The sequence below is a fragment of the Sinocyclocheilus grahami genome, unplaced genomic scaffold (genome assembly GCF_001515645.1).
Source record: "Sinocyclocheilus grahami isolate Dianchi unplaced genomic scaffold, SAMN03320097.WGS_v1.1 scaffold12.1, whole genome shotgun sequence".
In the NCBI taxonomy this organism is placed as follows: domain Eukaryota; kingdom Metazoa; phylum Chordata; class Actinopteri; order Cypriniformes; family Cyprinidae; genus Sinocyclocheilus; species Sinocyclocheilus grahami.
In genome coordinates this window covers 3,761,195-3,788,594 of record NW_015505191.1, presented here as the reverse complement: position 1 = coordinate 3,788,594, position 27,400 = coordinate 3,761,195, and the positions used below count along the sequence as shown (strand labels likewise).

The 27,400-nt window shown below is 37.7% G+C and overlaps 3 protein-coding genes across 11 annotated transcripts in view; 1 reads left to right on the top strand and 2 right to left on the bottom strand.

Moving 5' to 3' along the window:
- The window catches only part of grin1b (glutamate receptor, ionotropic, N-methyl D-aspartate 1b), a 26,522-nt gene extending 21,113 nt beyond the window's left edge, over positions 1-5,409 (bottom strand). For 2 of the 3 annotated variants that reach the window (XM_016289058.1, XM_016289066.1), the window contains exon 1: positions 4,713-5,409. In XM_016289058.1, the coding sequence (XP_016144544.1) occupies positions 4,713-4,961 (249 nt within the window). In that variant the 5' untranslated portion in view covers positions 4,962-5,409. The remainder of the gene's footprint in view (positions 1-4,712) is intronic. The other variant, XM_016289074.1, reaches the window with a different exon arrangement.
- On the top strand, positions 3,597-23,193 carry LOC107597815 (hamartin-like). Of its 7 annotated transcripts, none has more exons than XM_016289029.1 (22): positions 3,597-3,704; positions 11,419-11,616; positions 13,457-13,560; positions 13,659-13,811; positions 14,408-14,552; positions 16,424-16,578; positions 16,695-16,768; positions 16,862-17,022; positions 17,510-17,622; positions 17,908-18,070; positions 18,161-18,273; positions 18,381-18,438; positions 18,528-18,611; positions 18,692-19,172; positions 19,260-19,330; positions 19,771-19,943; positions 20,497-20,679; positions 20,838-20,948; positions 21,097-21,219; positions 21,392-21,579; positions 22,159-22,323; positions 22,491-23,193. In XM_016289029.1, exons 2-22 carry the CDS (start codon positions 11,508-11,510, stop codon positions 22,984-22,986), a joined length of 3,423 nt encoding a protein of 1,140 aa, XP_016144515.1. In that variant the 5' UTR covers positions 3,597-3,704; positions 11,419-11,507; the 3' UTR covers positions 22,987-23,193. The 7 variants fall into 7 exon arrangements, with proteins under 7 accessions (XP_016144515.1, XP_016144529.1, XP_016144534.1 ...); XM_016289043.1 differs by lacking the exon at positions 3,597-3,704 and adding an exon at positions 10,037-10,147 and having other exon boundaries at positions 18,390-18,438; XM_016289048.1 differs by lacking the exon at positions 3,597-3,704 and adding an exon at positions 10,037-10,147 and having other exon boundaries at positions 19,260-19,303.
- A 1,659-nt stretch (positions 23,194-24,852) lies between these two features.
- LOC107598478 (uncharacterized protein C9orf9 homolog) lies at positions 24,853-27,307 on the bottom strand. The gene is made up of 4 exons (XM_016289828.1): positions 27,260-27,307; positions 26,974-27,136; positions 25,292-25,494; positions 24,853-25,150 (listed from the first exon to the last, which is right to left on the bottom strand). Exons 2-4 carry the CDS (start codon positions 27,115-27,117, stop codon positions 24,853-24,855), a joined length of 645 nt encoding a protein of 214 aa, XP_016145314.1. The 5' UTR covers positions 27,118-27,136; positions 27,260-27,307.
- Positions 27,308-27,400: the final 93 nt, after the last annotated feature.

Below are 27,400 nucleotides of genomic sequence, written 5' to 3'. Positions count from 1 at the left end.
TTGTGTTTTATTAGGAGACGCACAACAGTTCTTCTGTGGCTTTATAGGTAATATTTTCACTTACACAATTTAGCAAAATCTGACAATATCGTGTCTAATATAAACCACAATATTAACTTCTTATTATTGAATTGTTGTAAATAAATATCACACTTGGAACTGGTCAGTGCTCAAAAAATGCTGGGTAATCACTTCATGTAGCCCTACAAGAGTGATTACTGATAAACTGTCTGAAAAAAAATACAGCTTTTAGGGAAGAAAAAATCACCCACTGACTTTCAAAGCTGCTAAAGACTTTCTACTTTGAGGACCTTGATAGAAATGTAGTGGAGTGAAAAGTACAATATTTGCCTTTTGAACGTAGTGAAGTTAAAGTCATAAGTTCCCAGAAAAAATAATACTCAAGTAAAGTACAGATACTCAAAAAGTGTATTATTGAATTGTTGTAAATAAATATCACACTTGGAACTGGTCAGTGCTCAAAAAATGCTGGGTAATCACTTCATGTAGCCCTACAAGAGTGATTACTGATAAATCGTCTGAAAAAAAATACAGCTTTTAGGGAAGAAAAAAAATCACCCACTGACTTTCAAAGCTGCTAAAGACTTTCTACTTTGAGGACCTTGATAGAAATGTAGTGGAGTGAAAAGTACAATATTTGCCTTTTGAACGTAGTGAAGTTAAAGTCATAAGTTTTATAGAAAAATGAATACTCAAGTAAAGTACAGATACTCAAAAAGTGTACTTAAGTACAATACTCAAGTAAATGTACTTAGTTACTGTCCGCCTCTGAATATTACATGACTTATTAGATTCTGACTGGTCAATTGTGGCTACTGCGTTGCAAATTCACAGGGTCCCTACTTAGTATTTACTGCAAAGCTCACTAGAAGCAGGGCATCTGTCGAAGTTCACTTGAAATACAGCGTCATCGAGCACAGATGAAACTCCAGTTGCGATGAAAGGTTGGTAAATGTCATTATTTGCTTTTTTTGAAGCGATGTATTCATGTTCTTCCCTATACAGTGTGCAGCTGGGTAATCACTTCATGTAGCCCTACAAGAGTGATTACTGATAAACTGTCTGAAAAAAAATACAGCTTTTAGGGAAGAAAAAATCACCCACTGACTTTCAAAGCTGCTAAAGACTTTCTACTTTGAGGACCTTGATAGAAATGTAGTGGAGTGAAAAGTACAATATTTGCCTTTTGAACGTAGTGAAGTTAAAGTCATAAGTTTTATAGAAAAATGAATACTCAAGTAAAGTACAGATACTCAAAAAGTGTACTTAAGTACAATACTCAAGTAAATGTACTTAGTTACTGTCCGCCTCTGAATATTACATGACTTATTAGATTCTGACTGGTCAATTGTGGCTACTGCGTTGCAAATTCACAGGGTCCCTACTTAGTATTTACTGCAAAGCTCACTAGAAGCAGGGCATCTGTCGAAGTTCACTTGAAATACAGCGTCATCGAGCACAGATGAAACTCCAGTTGCGATGAAAGGTTGGTAAATGTCATTATTTGCTTTTTTTGAAGCGATGTATTCATGTTCTTCCCTATACAGTGTGCAGTGCCTGAGCTAAACAATATATATAATTTGGAATCTTATTTAATATGGAGTGAAGTCCACTTCGCAGGGCACTATCAGGCATGGACGCAGTCGATCATCCGGGTAACTGGGGGAAAAAAACACTTTCACGCCTTTAGGATCACGTGCTCTCTCGTTTCGTAGTGGCGCGAAAATGACCTCAGAGAAAATCAGCGAAATGTTCTTAGCGGAAGTTTTAAGACAATATACAGGTAAAATTTCAAAATTCAAATCAAAATGTCTTGCCATGTATTTCTTTATTTGGTGTGTATGATAGTATGATAGGCGGGATAATGTACAGTCAGCTGGCTTGATTGACAGGCGATCTGACCAATCATAACGCTAAATCCGCCATCTTGCCCGACAAACAAATCAGACAGGAGAGTAGATTAATTTTGGTGAATTTATAAACTTGAAAAATGTTGTGTATTGACGTCTTTCCGCGTTTGAAATTAAATACGTTCTGATGTTCATTCCTGTTCACAGTGTTGACAACTAATTTTCAGGGGAAGTTGCAAAAGGAAGGTCAATTTGTTGCTAAAAGTTCCTAAATGATGTTGTGATGTCATTGCTCAATTATGTCATTACGTAATCATGACGCAAAATGGTCACTGCAGCAAATCTCAGCAAAAATGTGATAAATGTTCATTTAAATTTGTTCGTAAAATAATATAAATGCATAATATTAATATTAATATTAATATTTTTAAATACAACACTGAATTATTGAACACACATTTTAGAACAATTTAAGTTTTTTTATGAGCTAGTAAATTAGTAAAACTACATATTCTGAACAATTATAGTTTTAAGCAGTGTAGTAGTTAGTTCGTGTGCTACACTCTAAAAAGAGTCTGTAAAAATAGGGCACAATCTTCTATGTTAATATGAAGGAATTTCTTTCTCACAATTTTTTTTTACCTGCATTTTAAATTACGCATTGCATTATTTTGTGTTTTCAGGTTGCAGGGTTAAAACGGATAATGGATATGTCATGGAAAATTTCTAGTACTTTTTCTATTTTTCTAGATATTTTTCTTACTGATCAACAATCGCAGGTAGGCTACAAGCTAACAAGGTGTATCATAAATGAACAATTATTCAATTATTATTATTATCATTATTATTAAATTGAACAATTGTAAATAGCAACTAAAGTAATGTGTGCTTTTGGAAGAAAAAGTTGCTAGGGTAGTCTGAAAAGTTGCTAAATTTAGCAACAAAATTGCTAAATTGGCAACACGGCCTGTTCATTTCGTGCTTTAGGTATGAAAAGATGATCGGTTCACGTGCCGCTTGAATTGAGGCGCAACATCTGTCACGATTTATGGTCACGACACATCAAAGAGACACAAAACGGTATTTATTGTTTGAATTTCTTAAAAATGACAAATGACAAATTGTTTCATACTATACGTAACCTGCTCTGTCTTGTCTGTCGGGGCGTTGTCAGTTTACTCTTTGCTCCGCGATTTTTATTTTACTGCTATTTTACTTTTTTTTTTTTACTGCTATTTTACTGATAGCATATATTATAAGAAACAAATATTTAAATAAATATGTTACAATAATTTTACATTATGTCCTGTCCTGTTAAATATATATAAATTGTTTTGCCTTGTACCTAAAGGTAACTTGCAGTTAACGTCAGGGTTTTTACTGTAGTATGTGTAGTGTTTTTCCATTAAAATGACCAACATTTTCCCAATGTAGAGGGTTATACACAATGCATAACTGTTTTAATTTGTAACCTATGTACTGACGCATTTCTACAACGTAAAGCAATTATTTAGCCTTGCTGGAGGAGCCAGCTGACAGCGAAATGTCAAAATGTTGATCTAACATCAGCAGTTTGGAGTTGGTTGTCATGAACAGTATGCGCACGCTCGGGTCTGTGCATGTTAGACGGGTGTGACTTGGATGGTAATCCGTGTTACAGCGTTGAAGTCCATAATCTCTGCCTCCACCGCCGTGTAATAATTTGCTAGAGCTTTCCTCGCAGAACAAAGCAGCTGTTATCTACGAGGCTGGCGCCATGTTGGCCTCGTTTTACGTTTTTCATTCAAATAGATGCGGTGGACCAACTGTGATGCCGTGGCGCCTCATAGAGGGGTCAGTGATGTTACCTTAAATGTTTTACTTATGCTTGAATTTCTGTTTATATGACTCCACATGAATCACAGGTTGTCACATATCCTATGTAGCCTACTTTGCATTATTTCAGGTTCAGTGCATGTAACCTCTGAGCACACAGCCTTACAGCCTTCCCATCACAGCAATGAATGCTCACTCATCGGTAAGGTCAAAATGGACCCCGATCCTGTTGAATGTTTTCTTTTGTGCAATGTGCTCTAAAGTCGAGATTCGCAGCAGCGTTTGCCTTTGCAGAATGCAAAGTTGCAATAACTAAATTTGGCTGACAATACCTTTTCTTGAAAGAATGCAGGTTTATGAATCTGACTTTTAAAGATTTTGTATTTCTTCGCGTTTACCAGAAACACTTCGTCCAAACAAAACAAATAGCCTATATACAAATATAAAAAATAAAATATAAATATATAAAATAAAATAAATCAAATCAAAATGAATTAATTAAAATGACAGCTTGATTTAAGTATCAAAAGATATTTAAAATAGGCTACTGATATCTTATACTTTAAAATAATGATACAATTTAAATTAACAAGAGAGTCATCCGACACGGTACACCTAATATGATGATAGATAGATAGATAGATAGATAGATAGATAGATAGATAGATAGATAGATAGATAGATAGATAGATAGATAGATAGAGGACTCTTTGCAAGAACCAATAAAAATACTGTCAAAAATTCAGAGACTTGGCGACTTCGCACTTCAAAATAAGTCAATAGAAAGTGTGTGTTTTTTTTAAATATTAACAATATAATAAAAATATAATGTAGTCATTAAGATAGATAGAAAGAAATAAAGATAGATGTTTCTGAAAAGTGCTGTTTTTAAAGGAATCAAACGTTGAAAGCATTGTGTGACAGTGCACTTCAAAATATCTTCTTTTTAAAGATTTTATTATAACGTCAAACTGCCTATATTCTAAGTATTTGCATGAGTTGAAGAGACTGGTTTGCGAGTGTTACCTGGTTAGAGATGAGATCCTCACATACGGAGAGTGCCATCTGGATTGCGTTTGGCTTATGGGTGACAGAAATAGCGTTCATCTTGAACTTATCTCTGCCGTATATATTGTTGGCTTGGGTGACAGCGTCTTTGAACACTTGTTCATATCTCTTCTGGCTCAGGACAGCCCCGATATTCACAGTCTTGGGTTCGCATCCGCCTCTCGCACAGGAGCACGAGATGAGGAAGGCGAACAGAACCAGACGCATTTTGCCCTGGATGGCAGAGTCAAACTGAGTGCCCCGTGGAGGATGCGTGTCGATGCCCGTTGATTAGACAGATCCGCTCTCACTGCGTCCTCTCCAGCAGCACTGGAATGCGATCGCCTCAGTCTACTCCGCAGAGGAATGGGCTTCACTCATGAAACCCGTTCATATTCAAGAACCATGTCAACACGCCTTTGTAGAGAATGATGCTGGCTCCTGTTGATAGTCGCCTCACATATGCACTCTCTCTCGGGAGAAGGTGGAAAAATCAGTTTTGCAGTAATGTTGCAGTCATCCGCGCTCACTTGTCCCGCTGTTGGCGTGATTGAATCGTAGTCAAGGTTTTGGCAAGGGTGACCTGATGCTCTGTGAGAGACGCTGTCCTTGGTGCTGAAAACTCAGCTTGCACACTGATGCGCGCGCACTCGCAGATTACGCCTGATATCACGGAGCTGTCACGGTCGAACAGACTTCAAAACATTTGCGTTATTGCGTGGAAAATCTCAGGTCATCACAGTGCCGTGTGATTGAACTAATTGGACGGATTTTCTAACGTTAATGTGTAAGTCACTCGAAACCAGTTAGATGTGCGAAGACTATTAGTTTTGTGTAAATTGTTGTACAATTGGCATATAAAAAACATAGACTGAAAGATGATCGTTTTTTCATATCATGCATTTTTGTTTATCACTTGTCCAGAATTTTCTCAAAAAAGGAGGCAACCAGTAGGCTATTTAAACAGACAAACTGGTTCACTATGGAATCGTATCATTTATGCTTTCGAATGAATCTTTTGGTGACATTGAAATGTGTATATCGTTCGTTTCCTTTAATATGACACATTACAAGTTAATGTAACGTTAGCCCCGCTTGCGTCTTTGGAAAAATCCGTTTATGGCAAACTGATAAATCCGTGTCATTCTTATACATTCATTATGATCATCGTTTACTCGCCGAACTGTCGATAGACTTGTTTTCCCTTTGCTTTTTCTCATAAAAAATAATCAATGGGAGCTTGTCTCCATCTGTCACCCGTAGATAGCTCCAGAACAGGCGCGTTCAAGTGCAATGGAGAAATTCAACGAGACCCCCGTTACCAAGGAAACAAGCATCTCCGGCTTGAGGTGCAAGTGTTGTTTTTCCAGACACAGTAACTTACAATTATGAAAACTGCGTTTTATAAGGTAACTCGAACATATGAAGGCTTCTTGTAAAAACAGTCTGTTAGAAAAATTTAATCAAACATAAACATAATATAGCCTTTGTATTCTAGTGTGATGGAAAAGAAATGCCTCATTTTGATGTTGCATTTAGATTACATCATTACTGGTGCCTGGGAGGACATCACTCATTATCAGGGATAGAAAAAGTGCAACTTTAGTCAGACATGGATAGAATTTTGATTAAGGTCTTGTTTGGGTACAGCAAGTACCAGCCTTGTACCTGTAGGTTATTATTTATCAAGTTTGCAGCTGGCAGGTGCTTTGATGTTGTCTCAAACCCAACCACTGCCTGAGATATGACTCAGTGCTCTGTAAAATATGATTTTTCGAAAAGTACTAAAGATTATTGGAGCATGTTTTACAAGCAAATACAATTTCAGTCTTTCTACTTCAAAATTTCACGTTTAATTCAATGTTACTTGCTGTTTTTTTGTAATCAATTGTGAAATTTTATAGCAATTCCAAAGTGAACATTTTTCTAAATTTTAAATCCTATATGCCATTTTTTTAAAAGTGTAAACAGTGACTAAATTAGTTCACAATCATATGAATAGGATTTACAATCCATTGATTGTATGCTCCAAAAGTATAAATGGCAGCTTCATCACATGCACATATAGCATGCATACTGCGCTTTGCATATTAGTCACACACCCACAAACACATGGAGAGGGGGATTAAAACATGACATCACTTGAGTGCAAGGCAGGAAACACACCGATCAAATAATCATCACCCTCTTTTCAGGCCAAGCCTACTCTTTTTTATTATCTGTTACCTTAGAATAGTTTCACCGCACAATAAAGTTATGTGATCCATGGACTCATTAAAATAACGTGAATCATTAGACAGCAATACACAGAGCACTGAAGTGTGGATCTCTGCGAGACAAGGGAATGTGGATGAGAGGAGATAGCAGCCCGAACTGCTACTGAGATGCTTCAGGCTCTCAATAAATGATACCAGCAGAGTTAGTCTCAAACTGGCTCTCAGCTCCCAAAGTGTCAGTTTGGATCATGGAGTGGTGATGCACTGTATAATACACGCTGCACTGCTTGTTAGCGTGATTTCACTTGGGTGGAACCCTGATATCTATCTTCTACACAAACTCGAAAGCAAGCTATACCATGCATATATGCACATGAATTGGAAATATAAGAAAATCACTGTGCAGCCTTGCTACATTATTTGATATTTGAGCATATTTAGATTTTTAAACTGCAATTTTCTTTTGGGTTGTAGTGAGACTCCTGGAAATGTATAATGTTGCTGAAACCAGTAATGCTTCAGCCATATCTCATTGGCTGTGTGCTTTATCAACTTTTTTGAAACATGTGATTCTTTGCATACATAATTGAAATCTTTCTGCCACACGCAAAAAAGACCTATCCAAAATGTCTGTTTAATTATTCTCAACCGTGCCTAATGAAGAGGCTTTTGCACATAATTATCCAGTACAACAAAACAGACACAGCCTTGTAATGCTGCTATTAGCGCAGAGGGAATAGGATTCAGCTGAATTTTTATCTCTTCTCTTTTATCTTCATACACACATTTTGATCAGTCTAAAGGAGGTTGCTTGGAATTAGATCATGAAGTGTAAGCGCCGTGCAGGGCGGGAAACACATCGCATCTGCATGCAACATTTAAAACCTTGAGTTTTCTCTTCCACTCGGAGTTTAGCAGAGCTTCAGGGGAGAGGCATTTACAACACAAAGGATAATGGTTGGTTTCAGCTATGTTTTATTTCAGAGAAAGCTTGAAGGAAAATTGCAGAAGCAAGCATGTGATTCTTTGCATACATAATTGAAATCTTTCTGCCACATGCAAAAAAGACCTATCCAAAATGTCTGTTTAATTATTCTCAACCGTGCCTAATGAAAAGGCTTTTGCACATAATTATCCAGTACAACAAAACAGACACAGCCTTGTAATGCTGCTATTAGCGCAGAGGGAATAGGATTCAGCTGAATTTTTATCTCTTCTCTTTTATCTTCATACACACATTTTGATCAGTCTAAAGGAGGTTGCTTGGAATTAGATCATGAAGTGTAAGCGCCGTGCAGGGCGGGAAACACATCGCATCTGCATGCAACATTTAAAACCTTGAGTTTTCTCTTCCACTCGGAGTTTAGCAGAGCTTCAGGGGAGAGGCATTTACAACACAAAGGATAATGGTTGGTTTCAGCTATGTTTTATTTCAGAGAAAGCTTGAAGGAAAATTGCAGAAGCAAGATTTTTTAAGAAGCTGGAATAAAGAAAATGTGTTCTCCTAATCAAGATCTAAAATATTATTTACTATATTCAAACCATATTTTCACATACACACTAATGTTTGATTCATGCTAGATGCATTAAAATCTGGTGTTGTGTACTGGAAGAGTAGGAGGAGTGCAAAGCTGTGTGGCAGGAAAATAGCTCCACCTAATGGTGTAATAATAGACGTTCAGGTCTTTCTTGAGAATGCAAGGCAACCATCCGAGAAATATGTAATGCTATCTGAAGTCTCAGGAGTGCATATTTAGCTCATGGTTGCGTTTTCAGCCTTATGAAAGTAATATAATATTTTATCTATACATTTTTCATTTTTTATTTCATTTTTAATTGTTTTCTATTTAAATTTTTAACAGTTAACAAAACAGAACAAGTCATATGCTATAAAGGATTTTTCTCTTTATAAAACATTGTTTAATAAAGACAATTTATGATACGCACATTACACAAAATAAAAAAAAATTACATTTAAAATAATGGTTTTATATTTGAATTAATTTTAATATGTAATTTATTCCAGTGATGGCAAAACAGTCTTCCATTACTCCAGTCTTCAGTGTCTCATGATCCTTCAGAAATCATTCATGCTGATTTGGTGCTCAAGAAACATTTCTTCTTATTATCAGTGCTGAAAACAGTTTTGCTGCTTAATATTTATGTGGAAACGGTGATATATATTGTCAGGATTCTTTGATAAATAGAGGGGCTTGCCAGACCACTACTGCATTGTGCCAGGGGATATAGAGGTGAGAGTATATGCATGATGCATAAGTCGGATCAAATCCGAATTAAATTGAGCTCATTGCAGAGATAACCTTGTCAGTATATTAGGCATATCAGCAGCTGGAGTGCTATCTGGGTTTGCACCTGGTCAGTGACCACTTTTTTTCTGATTGGTCAGATCCCCAGTGCTCATTGTTGCTGTAAAGGTCTTATCTGATTGCTGTCCTTTCTGGAAAATTGTGCTAATAGCTCTCTAATATTCTCCCTTGAACAACTAAATCAGATATGCATTGGCAACCTCACAACATTAATTAATGCCCCTTAACAGGCTATAATTAAACCACACAGGAGCTCAGTGAAATACAGACTGCTTTGTTTGTACTTTATGAAAGAGAAATTGAAAAAAATGAATTATAGTAATTCTAGACGTGTTCCTTTCTCTGTTATATCCTTAGTTGGTCACATCAGGTACTTTCGTTAATTTGGCACATGAATATTTTGCACTATATGTAATAATGATTATTATCTAATTATGTTAATATTTAATTAATAATATTTACCAGTAAACTATTATTATTATTATTGTTATTATGGTTGTTGTTTTATTTAATTCAATACATGCGTGTCATATATAGACTACTACACTTCTACTATTGTATTATTGTATGGTGATGATGATGATGATTTTATTACCAGGATGTACATTTTTGCCATGTGTACCGTCAATGTATGTTGAAATGTAATTTAGAATTATATTTGTCAGTTATAGGCCAATACATTTTTAAATTCTAGTCTGTTTGCTACTTGCAAATAAACATGTTTGTCCTTTAAAGCTCCGCGCATGCGCTGTGAGCTTCTGTCACGCTGAAGCCGCCCGCTACATGCTTAGCTAGCTCTCATTGCACAGCAGCACTTCACACCTTTCAGTCACTTATGCCGTGATCTTGTGACAGCGAGACAGATGAGTCGGTCAGTATCCTTTCTATAATTAAACATCAGCCCATAAACCCTCAGCTTTGGATTGCACATTCGCTGGGATCGTTACGTACATTAAGTTTTTCATCTGCGCAAACAGCTCAGCAGTGTAAAAGGTCGTGAGGTGTTCAAGATGGCGACTGTTTGAAGTTGGCACTCTCTGTACGGTAATACATTGTTTTTGAGGCGCCTGGTGCATGTTTAACGTGCCACATTTGTCGTAGAGAAAGTCGGGTTTTAGTGAAAACGGATGGCAAAAGGTGTCATAGACGTGAGGCAAAGTTAAAGCTTTCTTATCAGCAGTGATGAATGCGCTGCTAACACGTAATACATGGCGTTTACAAGAACTGTTTTGCTTTATTGATTGAGTTTAACACATACCGTGAGACTGAGGAAAACAGTTAAATGTCTTTAGATTAATATTAGGTTTAGGTATTCGTGAAGTCAAGAGTCCAACTGCTTTTAATTTGCCTTCAGTCTTTATAAACGCTCGCAGTTCAACTGTCTTCGCTATACAGTCTGAATCCAGCATGACCATCTACATTTGATTTTCATAATGACTGCGTTTCAACACCTAGTGAACTGACATAATTTTTTGGGTATTATAGACGAGTGGATTGCTGAGATTACACCCTTGCAACATATTACTGTTTTGGTATAGAGTAAGGGTATCAGATGGTTATTGTATGGTGCTGACTGAATACCATGTTCATGTATCATGGTATTTATGTATACCATACTGACATACTGACCCCCATAAATATGAGTGTGTGTGTGTGTGTGTATATGCATGTCCAAAATATAAGATATAGGCCTAATCATGGTAAATGTGCTTAAAAAAGGTCTTGGCAATGATACAGCACAGTAAATGTCAGAAAACATGGTATTGGCATTGTTCATTTCCATAAAAATCTGGTAGTGCCATAACATATGTCCCCAAATCCATGGTGCATGTCAAAAAAACAATTGCTACAGCATGAGTTCAAAAAATGTAATTGCTGTGGCTCTTGTCCTAAAACACATTTCTATATTACATATGTAGAACTGGTACACTTTACTTTTTGTTAGTGCAGTATTTCAGTTGTAGTTCTAAGCTTTCAGTTGCATAGCTACTCAAAGCACACCTGTCTAAAACGCTGTCTATGTTGGCACATTGCTAGAGTTAAAGACACAGCCAGTGGTTTTTAGTAGCAAGTTGACATCACTCACGTTATTGTTCTTTTTTTTTTTTAACAGTGATTGTGTTTTGTAATTTTTGTCACTAGTTCATGCATACACACCCCATGCTGACACCACAGGGCATCGGTTTATGCTGTGACAAAGGCATCAGTCCTGCCCACTGTCCTGCACAGCTATGGCCAAAGACCAGCCAAATGCGTTTGACCTCGTCCCTCTTCTGGGGTCCACTGACCTACATGAACTGGAGCAGGTCAAAAACCTGCTGCAGGAAACACTCAGCGCAGGTTAGTCAGCTCTTGTGTTCACATAACTTCTCGATGGGTCAAATTGAGAACCAATTGTACCATTACGTGTGTCCAACTTGTTAAACTACTACGTAAAGGGTTAGTTCACCCAAAAATGAAAATTCTGTCATTAATTACTCGCCCTCATGTCGTTCCAAACCTGTAAGACCTTCGTTCATCTTCAGAACACAAATTAAGATATTTTTGATGAATTCTGAGAGCTATCTGACCCTCCATAGACAGCAATGTAATTACCTCGATCAAGGTCCAGAAACGTAGCAAGGAGATCTGTAAAATAATCCATGTGACATCAGGGATTCATCCTTAATTTTACGAAGCTACAAGATTACTTTTTTGTACGCAAAGAAAACAAAAATAACGACTTCAACAATTTGTCTTCTCCAAATTGTCACCGTAGCACCATTTTGGAGAGTATCCACTGAACGCAAACAGCGTATGCGCAAAGCTACTAGAAGGCAAGCCTGCAACCATTAGCTGAAAAAGTGTAACGGCTAATGCTAACGATTCCGGTCTGGCAGTACGTGGGAAAGGAGACCAGATGCCGGTTTTTTTTTTTTTTTAATGGATGTCAATGGAGGTGAGGCTTCACTACGCTGAATAAACAGCTTTTTAGAGGAAATGGCTTATCATTTAATGAATCGACAGCCTATCTGCTAATCTTCAACACGTTTTACACTAAACAATAGTTTTGGACTGAACAATTTTTATATTTCATCATGAAAAAAATGCTGTTTTATAAGAGAAGTCACTGACTTTTTGCGACTGGTGGGATTCAGCTTTCGGCACTTCTCATTCATTCCTGTGGGATCCGTAAACGGCAATTGAGTGTTGCACAACTCTGACTGAAATTCAATGATGCTGTAATGTGATTGGTTATTAAGGGACATGTGATCCAAAATAGCCGTTACGCTTTCTCTAATAGTAAGTAATACAGACCCTCTCATTTCCCTATAGTAAGATAATCTCTGGTATGCTGTTCTGTGTCAGCTGTGCTTTGTGGATACGCTTTCTACGGTGTTTTTGCTTTGATTTGAACGAAAACAAGGTATCCGCTAGGGCTGTGTATCACCAGTAAAGTCACGATACAATATGTATCACGATACAGAGGCCACGATACGATATTGTGACGAGTGGGGGCGGGGCCGTGGGAACGGAGCGAGGCCGGTGGAATAATTAATAATGAGAGACATCTGTACCACTCACCGGTCTCGAGTCCCACGGAGGAGCTCCAGAAGAATAAAAGGAGGAGTTACGACAGTGAAATGGGAGAGAGGACCAGGCCTGGACGTCAAATTAAGCGCGATCCACTGCTGCACACGTGCCACAATATCGATACAGGGCCAGCTGTAAAATCTCTGTGACGATACATTGTCGTATCGATGTATCAAACACAGCACTAGTATCCGTGTGGCGCAGCTGACACAGAACAGCATACGCTGTTTACGTTTAGTGGATACCAAAATGGTGCTAGGGTGACGCGGAGGAGACCAAGTGTTGAATAAAGTCATTATTTTTGTTTTCTTTGCATCCAAAAAGTATTCTCGTAGCTTCATAAAATTAAGGTTGTACCCCTTATGTCACATGGATTATTTTACCGATCTCCTTGCTATGTTTCTGGATGTTGATCGTGTTAAATACATTGCTGTCAGAGAGCTCTCAAAAGTATCTTAAATTGTGTTCTGAAGATGAATGAAGGTCTTACAGGCTTAGAACAAAGTGAGGGTGAGTAATTAATGACAGAATTTTCATTTTTGGGTGAATTATCCCTTTAATATGTTTGTTAGTGTCAATGGATACATGTAGTAATTTTTTTTTACAGATAAAGGGACCATGTTGCTGAATAGCCTTGTAGACTATTTCCTGGAGACAAGCTCATCTCAAGCTGTGGACATCCTGTCTTCTGTCAGGGAACCCCATGATAAGGTGAAGGAAGACTCATCTTCAGTATACACTTTGGTTTTCAATTTCAGAACATCACTGATTAATGAATAACAGCCTCATCTGGATATATTTCTTTGTAGTATCTTTTAGATAAGATGAATGAATGTATGGGCAAGCAGAGCTGCCGCCTCTCCACCATCACCCTCCTCGGCCATATTGTTCGCAAGCAGCCACCATGGATCCACAAGATCGCTCGCTTCCCTCTGCTTGCCTCGCTGCTCAAATGTCTCAAGGTACCAAAAATTCAAAGCCAGTCAAGTGTCATAGGGTTACAAATGGGACTTTGAACTTGTATAATGGCTTGCATGTGGGTTGTTCTGACTTGAGAAAACAGAAATGGAATTCTACTGTGGAAATTGTTTTAATAAGATATTTCATCCAAAAATGAAGATTGTAATTTATTTACCCTCTTGTTGTCCCTAAATTGTCTTCTATACATATACTATATATATGTGAGTGTGTGTGTGTGTGCATATGTATGTACAACTGTATAAACTACTGTTATACTAGCTAATTTGGCTCTGAATCTCAGAATAGCGGATTTCTCTGTAAATATACATCCATGACATTTAATATTATGGCTTTCATTGCTATACATGTTTATCTTTCTTCAGAAAAAAATTAACAAAATAAAAAAATTTATGCAGGGACCTTTGGTTAAGTTGACATGGAATTACCCTATTGGAATATTTATTCCACTTAATACATTTAATCCATCCTTGCTGAAGAAAAGTATTGTGTTGGTGTTTTTTTACATCTTATTGAACCTGAACTTTTCAATGGTAGTGGTAGTAATTCAATTTTATTTATTTTTTATTTTTACTTCCAGGCTGACTCTGATGTTGTAGTTCTCATAACTGGTGTGCTGGTGTTGATCGCTCTACTACCCATGATTCCTCAAACCAATAAACAGCTTCTGTGCGAGTACTTTGACATCTTTGGAAGGCTTGCTGCCTGGAACAAACGTCACCCAGGTACTCGGCAGAAACACTACAAAAATCTTTGTCTTTTGTAAATGAAATGGTGTTTATTAAGCTTCAGTTCTTGGAAGTGCTATGTTTCTAGAGTTGAAGCTAGGGATGCACTGATACTGTTATCGGTATCGGGCCCGATACAGGTCTCCTGTACTCGTACTCGTTAAAATGCCCCGATACCAAACGCCGATACCACACAGCATGTGATAAGTGCCATATTCAAACAAAGAAACACCGACAACAGAACAACGAACAGCAGAAAGGAGTTAAGGATGTCTACTACGAAGTATATGTATGCAATGAATATAATGTTAAACATTCAGTATTAACGCCTGTATAGCTGGTGTGCGCGAGCTGATAAACAAAGCACGCTGGGTGAATTGAGCGCGCGGTGGCGCAGATGCGCGAGCTTGTCGAGTGAATATATTTTTCTCACAGACCTCACTGGAAAGTTTGTAGTTCTGTCGGATATGTCAAAAACAAGTAAGTAAAACAATGCACAAGTTACTTAACGGTAGGGAGAGAGAGACAGAGAGAGCGCGCGCGCACAATTCTGTTGTGTGATCTTTGATGTTCACTCACTTAGCACACGCATCATTTGGATTAAAATGAAATCGTAAAAATAAAACCATTCATGGGGCATTCACTATAAACATCATTTATTTTCAACCTTAGGCATACACGACTTTCTGGCGAAAGTGAATCTAGCAGCCTGTGTGAAATGCGCTAGGCTGTACTACTCCCTCTCATTCTGCATCATTCAGTACAAATAACGTGCACGCATTGCGCATGTTTTACTTGCTTGAGTGTTTCTGCATTATATGAGTGGCTTTGGAATATAAATTGCAGCACGTTTCAGATGAAAAAACATGACTTCTATTTCTGAAAATATCACAGTTAGGAAATTTATAACGAGTGGTTCCCTGCATTATTACAGCAAAGCGCGTGATTACAGTACTAAGCCGGTGCAATGGAGCAGCTCTAATGCTATTAAATTAAAGATGATGTACCATAGAGCAAAAAAAATTAACAGTGAAAGTAACAAAAACTTGTAAAATACATTTTAATGGGCATAATTAAGTGTGAAAATAACCAAAGGATATACAGTGAAACCAAATATGATTCAGAGACCAGTTATAATTTTTTATATTTTTTTTACTAGTGGGTGCAGGACACTATAGTTCATTTATGTAAGTGAGGATAGCAAAATAAAGTAAACTGTGACAAATCATACCCAAAAATTCTTCATACAGTGGACTACCAGTAAAATTGATACAAATTTGGGTCCAAAAATTATTCAGACCGAGTCTGCGAAAAAGTTGAGGTTTGCATGAAGCTGCATGACAGCATGCCCAGGAGACTACAGGCTGTCATTAAGGCTAAGGGTTGCCCGACAAAATATTCATAGTTGTGTAAATACTGTCATACTAATAGCTGTCTGAATAATTTTTGGTTGATTGTAATCTATTACATACCTGTCTATCAAAAATATCTAACATTATCAAGAAGAATTTGTTCTGACACAGTGTAACTCTGAGTTCTTGTCATTTTATTACCATTTTCTAAACTATAGAGAATAAACTGTGATTATGTGAGAAATGTTGAAAGTGTCTGAATAAATTTTGGTTTGACTATCTATTTGATAAATGAAGTTAACCAACTAACATTATACATACCCTTTTGGTTTCTGTACCCAATATTTAAAAAATGTACAAATGCAATAAAAATATCGGTATCTGTACTCGGTATCGGCAAGTACCAAAAATAAAAGTATCGGTATCGGGCGAGTACTTTAAAAAGTGGTATCGGTGCATCCCTAGTTGAAACATAACTTGGTCTAAAAGTACTCATTCGATTAATGTGTCCTGTAGGTCATGCCCACGGAGTGTTTGCAGTCCATCTACATGCCAGCGTATACTCACTTTTTCATCGTTTATATGGCATGTATCCCTGTAATTTCATTTCTTACTTGCGTGCCCACTACAGTATGAAAGAAAATGTTGACACATTTGAGGAAGTGGTGAAGGTGAGGTTTTATCTTTCGTTCTACACAATTTTAAGAATGGTCACGTCATATAAGTGGCAAAAGTATTATTACTATTCCAATACCTGCCCTAAAATTTCCTCCTCCTTTTATATCAGCCCATGTTAGAGTATGTACGGATACATCCTGAGCTCATCACCGGAACCAAAGACTATGAGGTTGATCCAATTAGGTACGTAAAATGAAATATTATGATTTCTGTTATATCATAACATGATCCAGTGAACATGATTTTTCATGATTTACTGTTTTTAACTGTGTGTAGATGGAAGAGATTTGAGCCTCATGATATTGTGATTGAATGTGCCAAAATTTCACTGGATTCTAAGGAGGCATCATCTGAAGAAGGATACTCCTCTCTGTCAGATCACATATCACGGCACCCTGTAGACCATAGCCGATCATGCTCAGAGCTCAGCATCCATGGTAAAATTATTTATTTTTGACTTATATTTACTAAATACTAATTTAGTGATGTCCTGTGTAATTATTGTCTGTAAATCTTTCCAATGGAAATCCAGCCACAAGAGAGTTTTATTTTGAAAATCGAAACCAAGGCTTTTGCATACACAGGTCTTCATCATAAATTATTTATCATTTAAAAAAATAAAAAATAAATCATAAGCTGCACCTCATAAAACAAACAAGATAATGCCATCTACTAATTAAGAAGCAATTATCAAAACACAAATACATATATTCAACACGCATATATGTACAAAACCACTATAGTAGAAACTTACCAAATACCAGCTCTTCATTCATGTCTAAAGGAGACCAACTTACAAAATCTACATATAATAATAAAGAAAGGCTTTGACATTTTTTTTTGTATTAAGAATTAATATATATATTTTTTTATTTTCCTGTGTGATGACTGATTGTGAATCTTAACTACTTTTTCTGCTAACAGAAATCACATCTGTCACACCAATGGCTGCTGTTCGTCAGTCGCTTTCTCTGTCACTACCTTATCTCACTGTAACCCAAGACTCAGGTTCCAGCACACAGACCCCCAACCATCAGGTAAGAATCCACCAAATAAGTAGGTGAAATGACCAACATATTTTATGAGTAATTTCATTTCCCGATAACAAGTACATACAGTAACAAGTGAAAGTTCTCAAGCCCACCGAAGACAAGTAAACCATCAGTCATAAAATGAGCAAAGATTGTAAATACAAGCAATATGACAATTAAACAAAAAAGCTATAGTTATCCATATGGTTCCGAAAGTCAGAACAAGCCTCTAAATGCAGATTAGCATGTATGTAACCCCTAACTGAATGAATTTGATTGGTCCATCAATAGAGTGATAGGATGCACTCCTCAGGGACGAAGGAGGAGATGTGGAGTCCTTCCTCAGTGTGTGGGATGACCACCCCTCCCAGCTCTAGAGGAATGTCCCCCACCACAGTTTCTGACGTCTCACATAGTGCCTCCCACCTCTCAGGACGAATCCACAGCACTTCAGGTCAGCCAAATGCATTCTAGTCTAGAAAGCAAAAGGTTCTGCTTGTTTGTTTGGTCCCTCGCATGGCTTCAGGTGTTATTTTTGTTACAGGGGATGGAAAATTGACCCTATCTCCCTCCACACCCTCAGGGTCATCTCCTCTCCCATCACTCTCAGAGGAAATAGGGCAGCCTGCCCAAAACACCAGCAGTACTCAGGCTAAGGTACATGGACGCGTAAAGCATTTGCTTTATTACTTATTAAACACATTCTGAGAAATATTCTGTGAGCGTGTTTTCATAAAAATGCTTTTCTGTCTAAAACTATTCAGGTTATTCAGACGGGCAAAGAGATTGGGAAAGTCACACCTAGGAGTATTAAAAACGACGGTGAGAATTTCTGCTGAGATTTATAGTCTCTCATTTCATTTAGTAACTGACACACACAAGTTCATATGCTTTACTTTTGCTACTTTTAGGAGGTGCAAGTGATGCCAAGATTCCGGTGTCATTGGCACAGCTCTCTGACATTGTCAAAAGGACAGATGGGGAGAGAGAGGATGGTGAGAGCAGTGACGTCATGCAAAACAATGAGTCCCACATTGTTCATTTTCAATGAGCTTCTCCAATGTTTTCCTTCCAGATACCATCAATGAGGAGATTTTGAGTCTGACTCTCGGGAGGCTGGACTTTGGAACGAGGCTAGGCCTGGATTCCTCATTTTCAGGCTCCTTGGACACCCTTCTCTCGTCTCACCCCAGCCATGAGCAGAATTTAGTGTCCACACCCAACAGGGTTGAATCTGCCAAAGGAGGAGGAGAGCAGCAACCCTGGTCCTTCTGGCCCACTTTCACCCCCATTGAGAACGGAAAGAGCAGTAACCATTCTCTGTCTGATCTGACGAAGGGGTCCATGCCTTACGAGCCACTGTTTGACCTCGCCCTGCCTAAAGTGGCATCTCTGTTTTTGGAGCGGAAGACCACAGAGGCCATCCGAAGGGCTAAAGAAGTAAGTGAGCACCAAGAGGAGCTAGAAGGGGAGGATCTTTCTGCCACATCCCCTCTGGAGGTGTTGGACCGTGTTATTCAGCAGGGTCATGACACCCATGAGAAAGTGCTGAAGAGGTACGCTTCTGTTGTTCTTACTAATATGACTACTGAAAGTGTTTTAGAGGAAATGTGACAGAACAGTGTCCGTTTGCTTTCTTGCAGTACTCTGTCCTATCAAAGCCAATATGCAGACCCACACTCTGGAGGTAAACAGCATAGCAATAAAGGAAAAGGTATTTAGTAATTTTACTAATTCATAGGGTCTCCGGGCTCAAGACGCCTGTGTCCTCCAGCTTTTCTCCTCCAACTTTCCTGTGTTTGTTTCCATTTTCCTGTCCCTTTCCTCTAAATACTTTTTCAGATTCTTTTACTGTTCTCTGTCATTCTTTATAAAATCCTCAAACAGCGTTGTGTTGGTCATGATAAGCTGAATAACCTTAATCCCTGTAGATTTTTAGTATAGCATCACAATATATGTTGAAATGAAAAGCCATATTGTGCTTAGTGTTATTTTATTGAATTATTTTATTGTATTTTCCATAAATAATCATTATGGTTTTTCCAATATCCTGCAGCCTTAATTCTGCCTTAGTTTTTTTGTTGTTGTATTTTTACACATTTAAACTACAGCCCTGTTCTGGCGCATTTGAATTGACTGCAGTGTACTTTCCAGGTCCTGTGTCGGCAGCGTCAGATGAGCTGGGGATGTTGCGCAGTCAGCTGCTATTGCTGCATAACCAGCTGCTGTATGAGAGACACAAGAGAGAGCAACATGCACTTCGTAACCGCCGTCTGTTTGGACGTATTGTCAACACTACTGCACTGGAAGAGCAAAACAACTCCATGGTAATTAATGAAACTAGAAGAATTACCCAGGCCTGTGCAAAATTCTGCATATAATTGAAATCATGTCACTAAGTTTGATGCGTACCCCATTCTTTGCATATTCATTAAATATTTTAGTTTCATCACACTTTATAACCCAATAAGCAATAGTACTTTCAGCTCCATTCATCACATTTTAAAAATCAGTTCTGAAGAATTCTGTAAATGAAGAGTACAGATGCAAAATTGCCATTTGAAATTTTCTTTTAAAATGAGCATTTTTATCAGGCTCCTTTTGTGTAGGTTCAGTAATTTGACTTTAATGGCAATGAATAGGTTATTTTGAGGAAAATACTGATTTTAGAAGAACATTTCAGATGGCACTTCATGAACTCTTCAAATGTTCCTCTATAATCAGTGCAGAAAATGTGAAAATGTTCAGGTCTTGGCGTGACTGGTGACATTACTCTGTTAAAACCCCTCAAAGTCTTGTCAGGCTTGAAACAAAAGCCTTCTTAAGTTGTTGTTTCTTCTAAGTGATTTTCCAGTGATGTGATTTTTGTGTGTGTGGCAGAAAACCCAACTCAAGCTTCAGGACATTGAGATCAAGACTGTGCAGGTAAGCCTGAAAGCGGAACAGAGGCGCTCCAGGCATATACAGGGAGACCGAGATGCTCTTGTGAACCAACTGCAGACTCAAATCCAGCAGCTACAGAAGGAGCGGAATGACTACTACTCAAAGATGCAGGAGCTAAAGGTGATCATAGGGCTGTAGGACATGAACACTTACATAGTTAATCTTGCTCACAATACAGCACACAAAAATGGTCAGCATTTGCCATTCCATTGCTGGAATATAGAAGAGCATGTGTGCTTTGTGTTAAATACTAATGTTTTATGTGGCATTATTTACAGAGTGATTTGCAAGAGAATCAGAAGAAGGTCGGAGAAATGGAGGCAGAGCTCCAGAAAGCCAATAACAAAGTGTGTAATATGGGGCACATGCTCAGCCAGCTGTCCATCAAGGTAAGGCTTGTTTATGACAAAGATATTCTACATAAAACACTATCACACTGCAATAATTTGAAAGCAAAATTGTAAAAGCAAAAAAATAAAGGACTTATTTATTGATTTGCTTGATTTTGATTTGTGTTCCTGATTTATCCAACCACAGCTGAACAATAGTGAAAACATGGAGCAGCTGATGGCTTTCCTGAACAAGCAACTGCTGCTTTTGGCTGAAGCCAACAAGTTATGTGTGGAGGAAATCGACCGCTTGGGGCCTGAGGTTAGCAAGGTAGGCAGTGATTATTAACTACTGACTTTTCATGACTTGTTTCATAGCGTAAACCAGTGGATCTCTAGTTTGTGACAGTTTTATTTTTAACAGCACTCTATAAAATAATGGCGATTCATTCTTATACCTGAAAAATATGCTGATTGTTGACTTGATCTCTTGTGACTGTTAGGAGCTGAATATGCTGCAGGCATCTTCACTGCGTGAGGTTGAGCATTTGAGGCAGAGCTCTCTGCAGCAGAATCAGAGACTTGAAGCTGCCACACAGCGCATCACAGACCTGGAGACCCAACTCCCCAAGAAAGAGCAAGTCATCCGAGAGCAAAAGAAACTGCTGGAAAATGTCAAAAGCCAGGCCATGTATGAGCTTACCTCCACCTTCATTGTCCTGTTGAAAGTTCAAATTCATTTTATGATTTTGGTTTGATTCTAAGTCTTAATTCTTATTAGACAGGGGATTATATTATATTATAATATTACAGGGTTTTCAGAACTGATTTACCAGCTGAACACCTTAAAATATTTACTTGATGTACCCCTTGATATTTTATGTTAATATTTAAATATTTAACACATTTGTATGTTCATGGTTCTATGATTATCGTCAAATGCAGGCAAACAAATAAAATTGTTTTAGTTTGATTTTGTTTGCATTTTTAAATAATTAAAATAGGTAAATACTAATTTTAACTAAGTTTTTTATGATTTACTTGTTATATTTAACAACTAGTGAACCTCCTGTGTTTTCCACTTGAACCCTGTTTTTTATGTATTAGGTATGATATCTTTGCTAATGATGCAAATGATAGATCTAATAAAGTGGTGCTGTATGGATCTGTACAGTATGGATCATCAGGTTCTGCTCATCTCTTCAACAGCATTTTGCTCTACGATTTGCCTATTTAATCCTTGTCTGCACTGGTTTTTTGTTTCCTGTAGGGAGCAGCTGCAGGCTTCAGAGAACAGGTATCTGGCCCAGATGCACATCACTCAGGCATTACAATCTGAGCTACTTGAGCTCTATAGCCAGATAGAGCTCAAAAACCTGAACACTAAATCACCAGCAGAGCCCACTTCTGAGCCCAACAGTCCTCCCAACCAGAGGTATGTTCCGTATTGTCATGCACATGTGTTTCTCCTCCACAGACTGATTTACAAATACAAATGGTATGTTCTGTAATGCATTCTAGACTTTACAGGGCAAAATATAAGATAGAAAGATGATGGGTTGTTGAAAGTGTAGTAGAATTCTATTTCCATTTGTGTTTCAGGCCAAATGGCAACAGTACAGGCCCATCTGCTCCGTCTCTATCAGCCGACCTCGTGAAAAAAGAGGAAGGCATGCACGTGTTTATCAATGGTGAAATATCTGCCGGGTCTCCTCAGACACCCACAGCACTCATTAATGGCAGTCAGGAAGAAGATCTTTCTGCCCTTACCCGTTCATTTCCCGCCCTCCCCTGCGACTCCCCGCTGGCAGTTGGCTCTTACCCCAGTACCGGAAGCTTTTTGGGTAAGAGAGCCAGAGAGATGTTTCGAAATAAGAGCGAAAGCCACTATGAGGGTGAGCCGGCTGCCTTCACCTGCCTCTCTAAGGATCTTAAGGTTGAGGCAATCACAGACCCCACAGAGAGCGTGGAGCTTGAAGAGGCTACTGAGCAGGCTGACCTGCAGCCCATGGACAGACCCCGGGCATATAATATTCAGCGGAGGAGGCAGCAGGATCTGAGAATCATGGACTACAACGAGACCCACCATGAGCATTGATTGTACACTGCTGACATGATTGCCTGTAGTTGGAAGAGGATAATTTTGGACCCAGTATTAGAATGCACTGCTCTTTTTGTTAGAGTGGTTTGCAAAGTTTTAGTTCATTTTAAAAGCTCTTGTACTACAAAACGCCAAAAAAGAAAAGGGTTGTCACTTGGCATTTGCCATGTAGTCACCACCGTGGCAAGAGAATAGCTTCACTTACCTTCTGTTTAATATGAATTCATTGTAATTCAGAATATATATATATATATATATATATATATATATATACACATACACTTTTTTTTTTGTGGCATTTAGTGAGCAACCGTGGTGATTATATTGCGTTGGATGTTATTCGGGCCTCACTGTACTTTTCAGCAAATGTATTGACTGATGTATTAATCACTGTATTTGCTCTTGTAATAGTACCGTTCGGTTTCCAATCCTCCTTAATTTTTACACGCAAAATGCCCCCTCGAGTCGCTGCGAGATGAGCATTGTTAATTTCCGCTGATATGACTCAGAAATTGCACATTACCGAGTGTGATCATTGCAAATGCAGCACTGTAAATAGATCATGCCAACCAACCAATCAGTTCGATTAAAAATGTGAAAAACAAAAAAAAGAAGCTATGTGAAATAGGTGAGGTTGAGTAAGAAATCACATTTCTTTGCTGAGGCGAGCCGTGTATATGCCGTAGCAGTGGGCTTCGCCTATAGAGAATAAGCAAGTCTTGTGCTGTTTCGAGTAATAGATTTTATTTTTATGCATCAAGTTCTCCACTGGGATTGTAGCGCCCAGTCACCAGTGCAATACTTCTTAGCTAACACTTCATGCCAGATCAAAGGTATGAGTGGTGATGGGAAAAATAAACCGGTTTAGATTGCTGCTTTGCAGGACCGTCAGAGCCGTATAGAACACAGGCCAGGCTGCTGTAGGTGCATTTGTCCAGTTGAGACCTGTTGTGCAACGAGAATTATCTTTTTGGTCTAAGATGTGTCTGATGGGTGAATGCTCTTGTGTTAATAGCGTACAAAATACGGCCACTGCAATACTTTGACACACTAAACTCTGAAAGGAAGCTGCTCGCTATAAGCCAGAAGGCTTATGTCCCTCTATTATATTCTTTAATTTTTGTCTTACACAGGTCATACCCCATCTGCGAAGAAAAGGCTTCTTATAATGGGCTGCAGCTGGCTGAAGTAAAAGCACTGCTTTTTTTTTTTTAATTCATGCCTTCTTAAGATTGCTGAACCTTAGCAGAGCAATATACTTGTCTCTTTCAAAAAAAAAAAAACTTGCCCCAAGGGTTTGTTTTCAGTGCAGGATATTATTGAAATATGTGAAGTGCAAAGAAAATAAAATGCTGGCTTCAGCCTGCCAGCTGGGTAAATGGCTCAGAGAGTTTACAATGAGAATTGAAATCTATGGAAATCACTGCTGTTTTTCTTTCTGTTTAGACTGTTCTTATCACAGTTCACTACGAGTGTGGTCTTATAGCTTGTGCTTCGTTTCCCTGTCACTCAGACTTTATTTTCTGTTTTTATACCAATAGCCCTCTCAAACATTTTGTTGTTTCACGAAATGCCTTACTGAAAAAAAGTAGGAAGTCTGTCCGTCACCTTAAGTCTTTTGTTGAAAGTTATCTAAACTATGGTACAACCAGACGGTGACGGGTGTAACAGGTAACCAGAGACTGTTTTAAATTTGAGAAAACAGATTTGTGTTGTCCTACTTGCTATGATCAACAAAAAAAATAAAATATATGTTTTGCATATTTTTGTCATAGTCATCGATTTTAAAATGGTATTTGTATATTTAATAATACTTTGTGTGACCGCTCACTGCAATACATGCATAAGTGCTGAAGAAGTGTTTTATCTCCTTGTATTTCCTGGTGGCTTCCAGGCTGGTTTTCCAGCATGCCAGCCACCTGCACCTTTTTTATATCTACTCGGTTTGTTACTGGTGTCTTTATCAAGGCCTTCAACCATCTCTGCATTTTTTGCAACCGTTTGTTGAGATGTTTCTGTAGCTGTTGGAGTGACACGTTGAGCACCTCCTCTGCTGTAGGTGTTGAGGAGGTCTAGAGCCAGTGGAATCACACTCACAATCCCACCATAGAAATTTCTTGCTTCATCACAGCTTAGCCGGTTGATCTCATTGTGTGGATAGCTATGAAGTAGGAAAAAAAACATCAACTGAGGTTCATTACCATGTGATTTCAATCAATATGCAAAATAAACTATAGCATCCTTATGCTGGATAATTTAAATATAAATGTAAATAACTAGTGTGATTTTCCTGTCACTTAACTGTGCTCTTAGCTGACTGATGTTGCTGTTGGGGCTCAGGATCTCCCTGCAAGTGTTCAGGCCCTCACTAGAAGTGTTTTTGCTTGACAGTGAAGACTCCAAATGTTTTAAAACACCTTCAAGATCAGAAATAATTTCCAAAAAGAGCAAGAAGATGCGTCTGTCTGTGGAATTGCTGCAGTGGTGATTCATGTACCTTTGGACCTACAGAGGAACATCATTATAAAGATCAGTGTTATAGTCTGTGTAATTACATTAGTATGTATTTAGTGCAACTAGTTAGCAATAATATGTGGAACTTATAAGTACACATACACTGTTTATTTATTTTAGTCATTTTATCAGATGCTTTTATCCAAAGCGACTTACAAATGAGGACAACAGAAGCAACCAATTGTAGTATTAAAACAACTAAAAACAGATCCAAAACTAAAAGCTAAAACTTTATAAATACTACCTATACACATTTAAAAAATGAAGAGATTAAATAAAAATGACAAATGCATACAACAAAATTTCAAAACTTAACATTTAAATGAAAAACAAAAAATATTAAAGAACAAAAGCTATGAGAGTATAATAATGATTCTAACATAACACTAAGCCAAACACCAAAAAACAACTACATGTGTATATGTACAACCACTTCAATATATATATTATTTCCATTTAGTTTGTTACTAAAACTAAAAACTTAATAAAATACCTATACAGACATCATAAATTCAGACATAATTTAACTAAAATTAAAATAAATAACATATACAAATAATACAAATCAAATGACAGTAGTTTATCAGTAATCCTAAAAAATAACACTGCCAAACACACATGCAAACTTACTTACACATAGTAAGATATGGTTATAAAAACTGAAACAGAAGCGAAACAAGTAATAGGAACTATTGTTATTATTAAACACTACTGTTTGAAAGTTTGGGGTCAGTAAAGCCCCGTTCACACCAAGAACGATAACTATAAAGATAACGATATTAGCGTCCACACCAGCGAACGATATCGTCTGTTTATTCTAAGCGCATGCGCGTCTGCCGCTTTAAATTCTTGAGCGCGTTACAGCAGGATGGATTCTGATTGGCTGTCAGTGTTTTATCGTTCATCAGCTGGAAAAAAAATCGTTTTGAAAGTGATCACAACGATATCGTCCTCTGTATCGTTATCGTTATAGTTGTGGTGTGAACGGGCCTTAAAAGTTTTTTTATATATATATATAATTCTTGTATTTATCTACATTACATAGCTGCTTTCTACATTATTAATAGTAGGAAATGTTTTTGAGTTCCAATTTAGCATGTTAAAAAGATTTCTGCGGAAGCTTGTGACACTGAAGACTGGAGTATTGGCTGCTTTAAACAGCCTGCCATCACCACCACAGGAATGAATTACATTTAAAATATCCCAAAATTGCAAAGAATTACTTTAAATTGTAATAATATGTAATTACTGTTTTTCTGTATTTTTATGAAATAAAAGCAGCCTTGTTGAGCATAAGACCTTTTTCCAAAACATTAAAAAAAATCTTACCGTCCCAAACTTGTAGAACAATAGTGTATTTATTGTGTAATTTTACATTTACATTTAGCAGACGCTTTAAGTAATTATAAGAATATTTGACCATAACACCGTAAAGTGTGATTACTGTGGAAAGTGTGAATAAATCATCACCTGTGTCACGGTGGAGACGGGCTCAGTTTTGTCCCTGGCTTGCTCCCTCGAGCGCTCAAGAGCCGTTATAAATATAAACTGCTGTTGTTTGAAAAGTTTATTCTTCTGCTCAGTGGAAAGTAGCTGCTCTCTGACGTCAGCCATCTCAGTTTGAGTAGTTAAGCTGTTTAAAATGGATACAGCAGTGCAGTGCAGAATAAGAACTTATGCAGTGAAGAATTTTATTATAAAGAAGATCATATTGTAAAAAGAAATAGTATTCATTACATGTAATATTAGAACTTACCTGTATTAGTACGTGTTATAACGGCATATCAAATTTCCGCAGAGTCGCTACTGTTTCTGTGTAATTGAATTTGCGTTGCTCAGTAACAAGAGTATGATACTTGTGCTCTCTCTGGTGGTGGTGGTGATGGTGATTGGCTGA

What these genes read in the sequence shown, in the direction of transcription:
- LOC107597815 (XM_016289029.1), top strand. Translation starts at nt 11,508, where the DNA reads ATGGCCAAAGACCAGCCAAATGCGTTTGACCTCGTCCCTCTTCTGGGG. An exon ending in TCAGGGAACCCCATGATAAG is followed by an intron (nt 13,561 to 13,658) that starts GTGAAGGAAGAC and finishes ATTTCTTTGTAG; the next exon opens with TATCTTTTAGATAAGATGAA. An exon ending in CATTTGAGGAAGTGGTGAAG is followed by an intron (nt 16,579 to 16,694) that starts GTGAGGTTTTAT and finishes CTTTTATATCAG; the next exon opens with CCCATGTTAGAGTATGTACG.
- LOC107598478 (XM_016289828.1), bottom strand. Translation starts at nt 27,117, where the DNA reads ATGGCTGACGTCAGAGAGCAGCTACTTTCCACTGAGCAGAAGAATAAA. An exon ending in CCGTCTCCACCGTGACACAG is followed by an intron (nt 25,495 to 26,973) that starts GTGATGATTTAT and finishes GTTCCTCTGTAG; the next exon opens with GTCCAAAGGTACATGAATCA. An exon ending in ATCAGTCAGCTAAGAGCACA is followed by an intron (nt 25,151 to 25,291) that starts GTTAAGTGACAG and finishes CCTACTTCATAG; the next exon opens with CTATCCACACAATGAGATCA.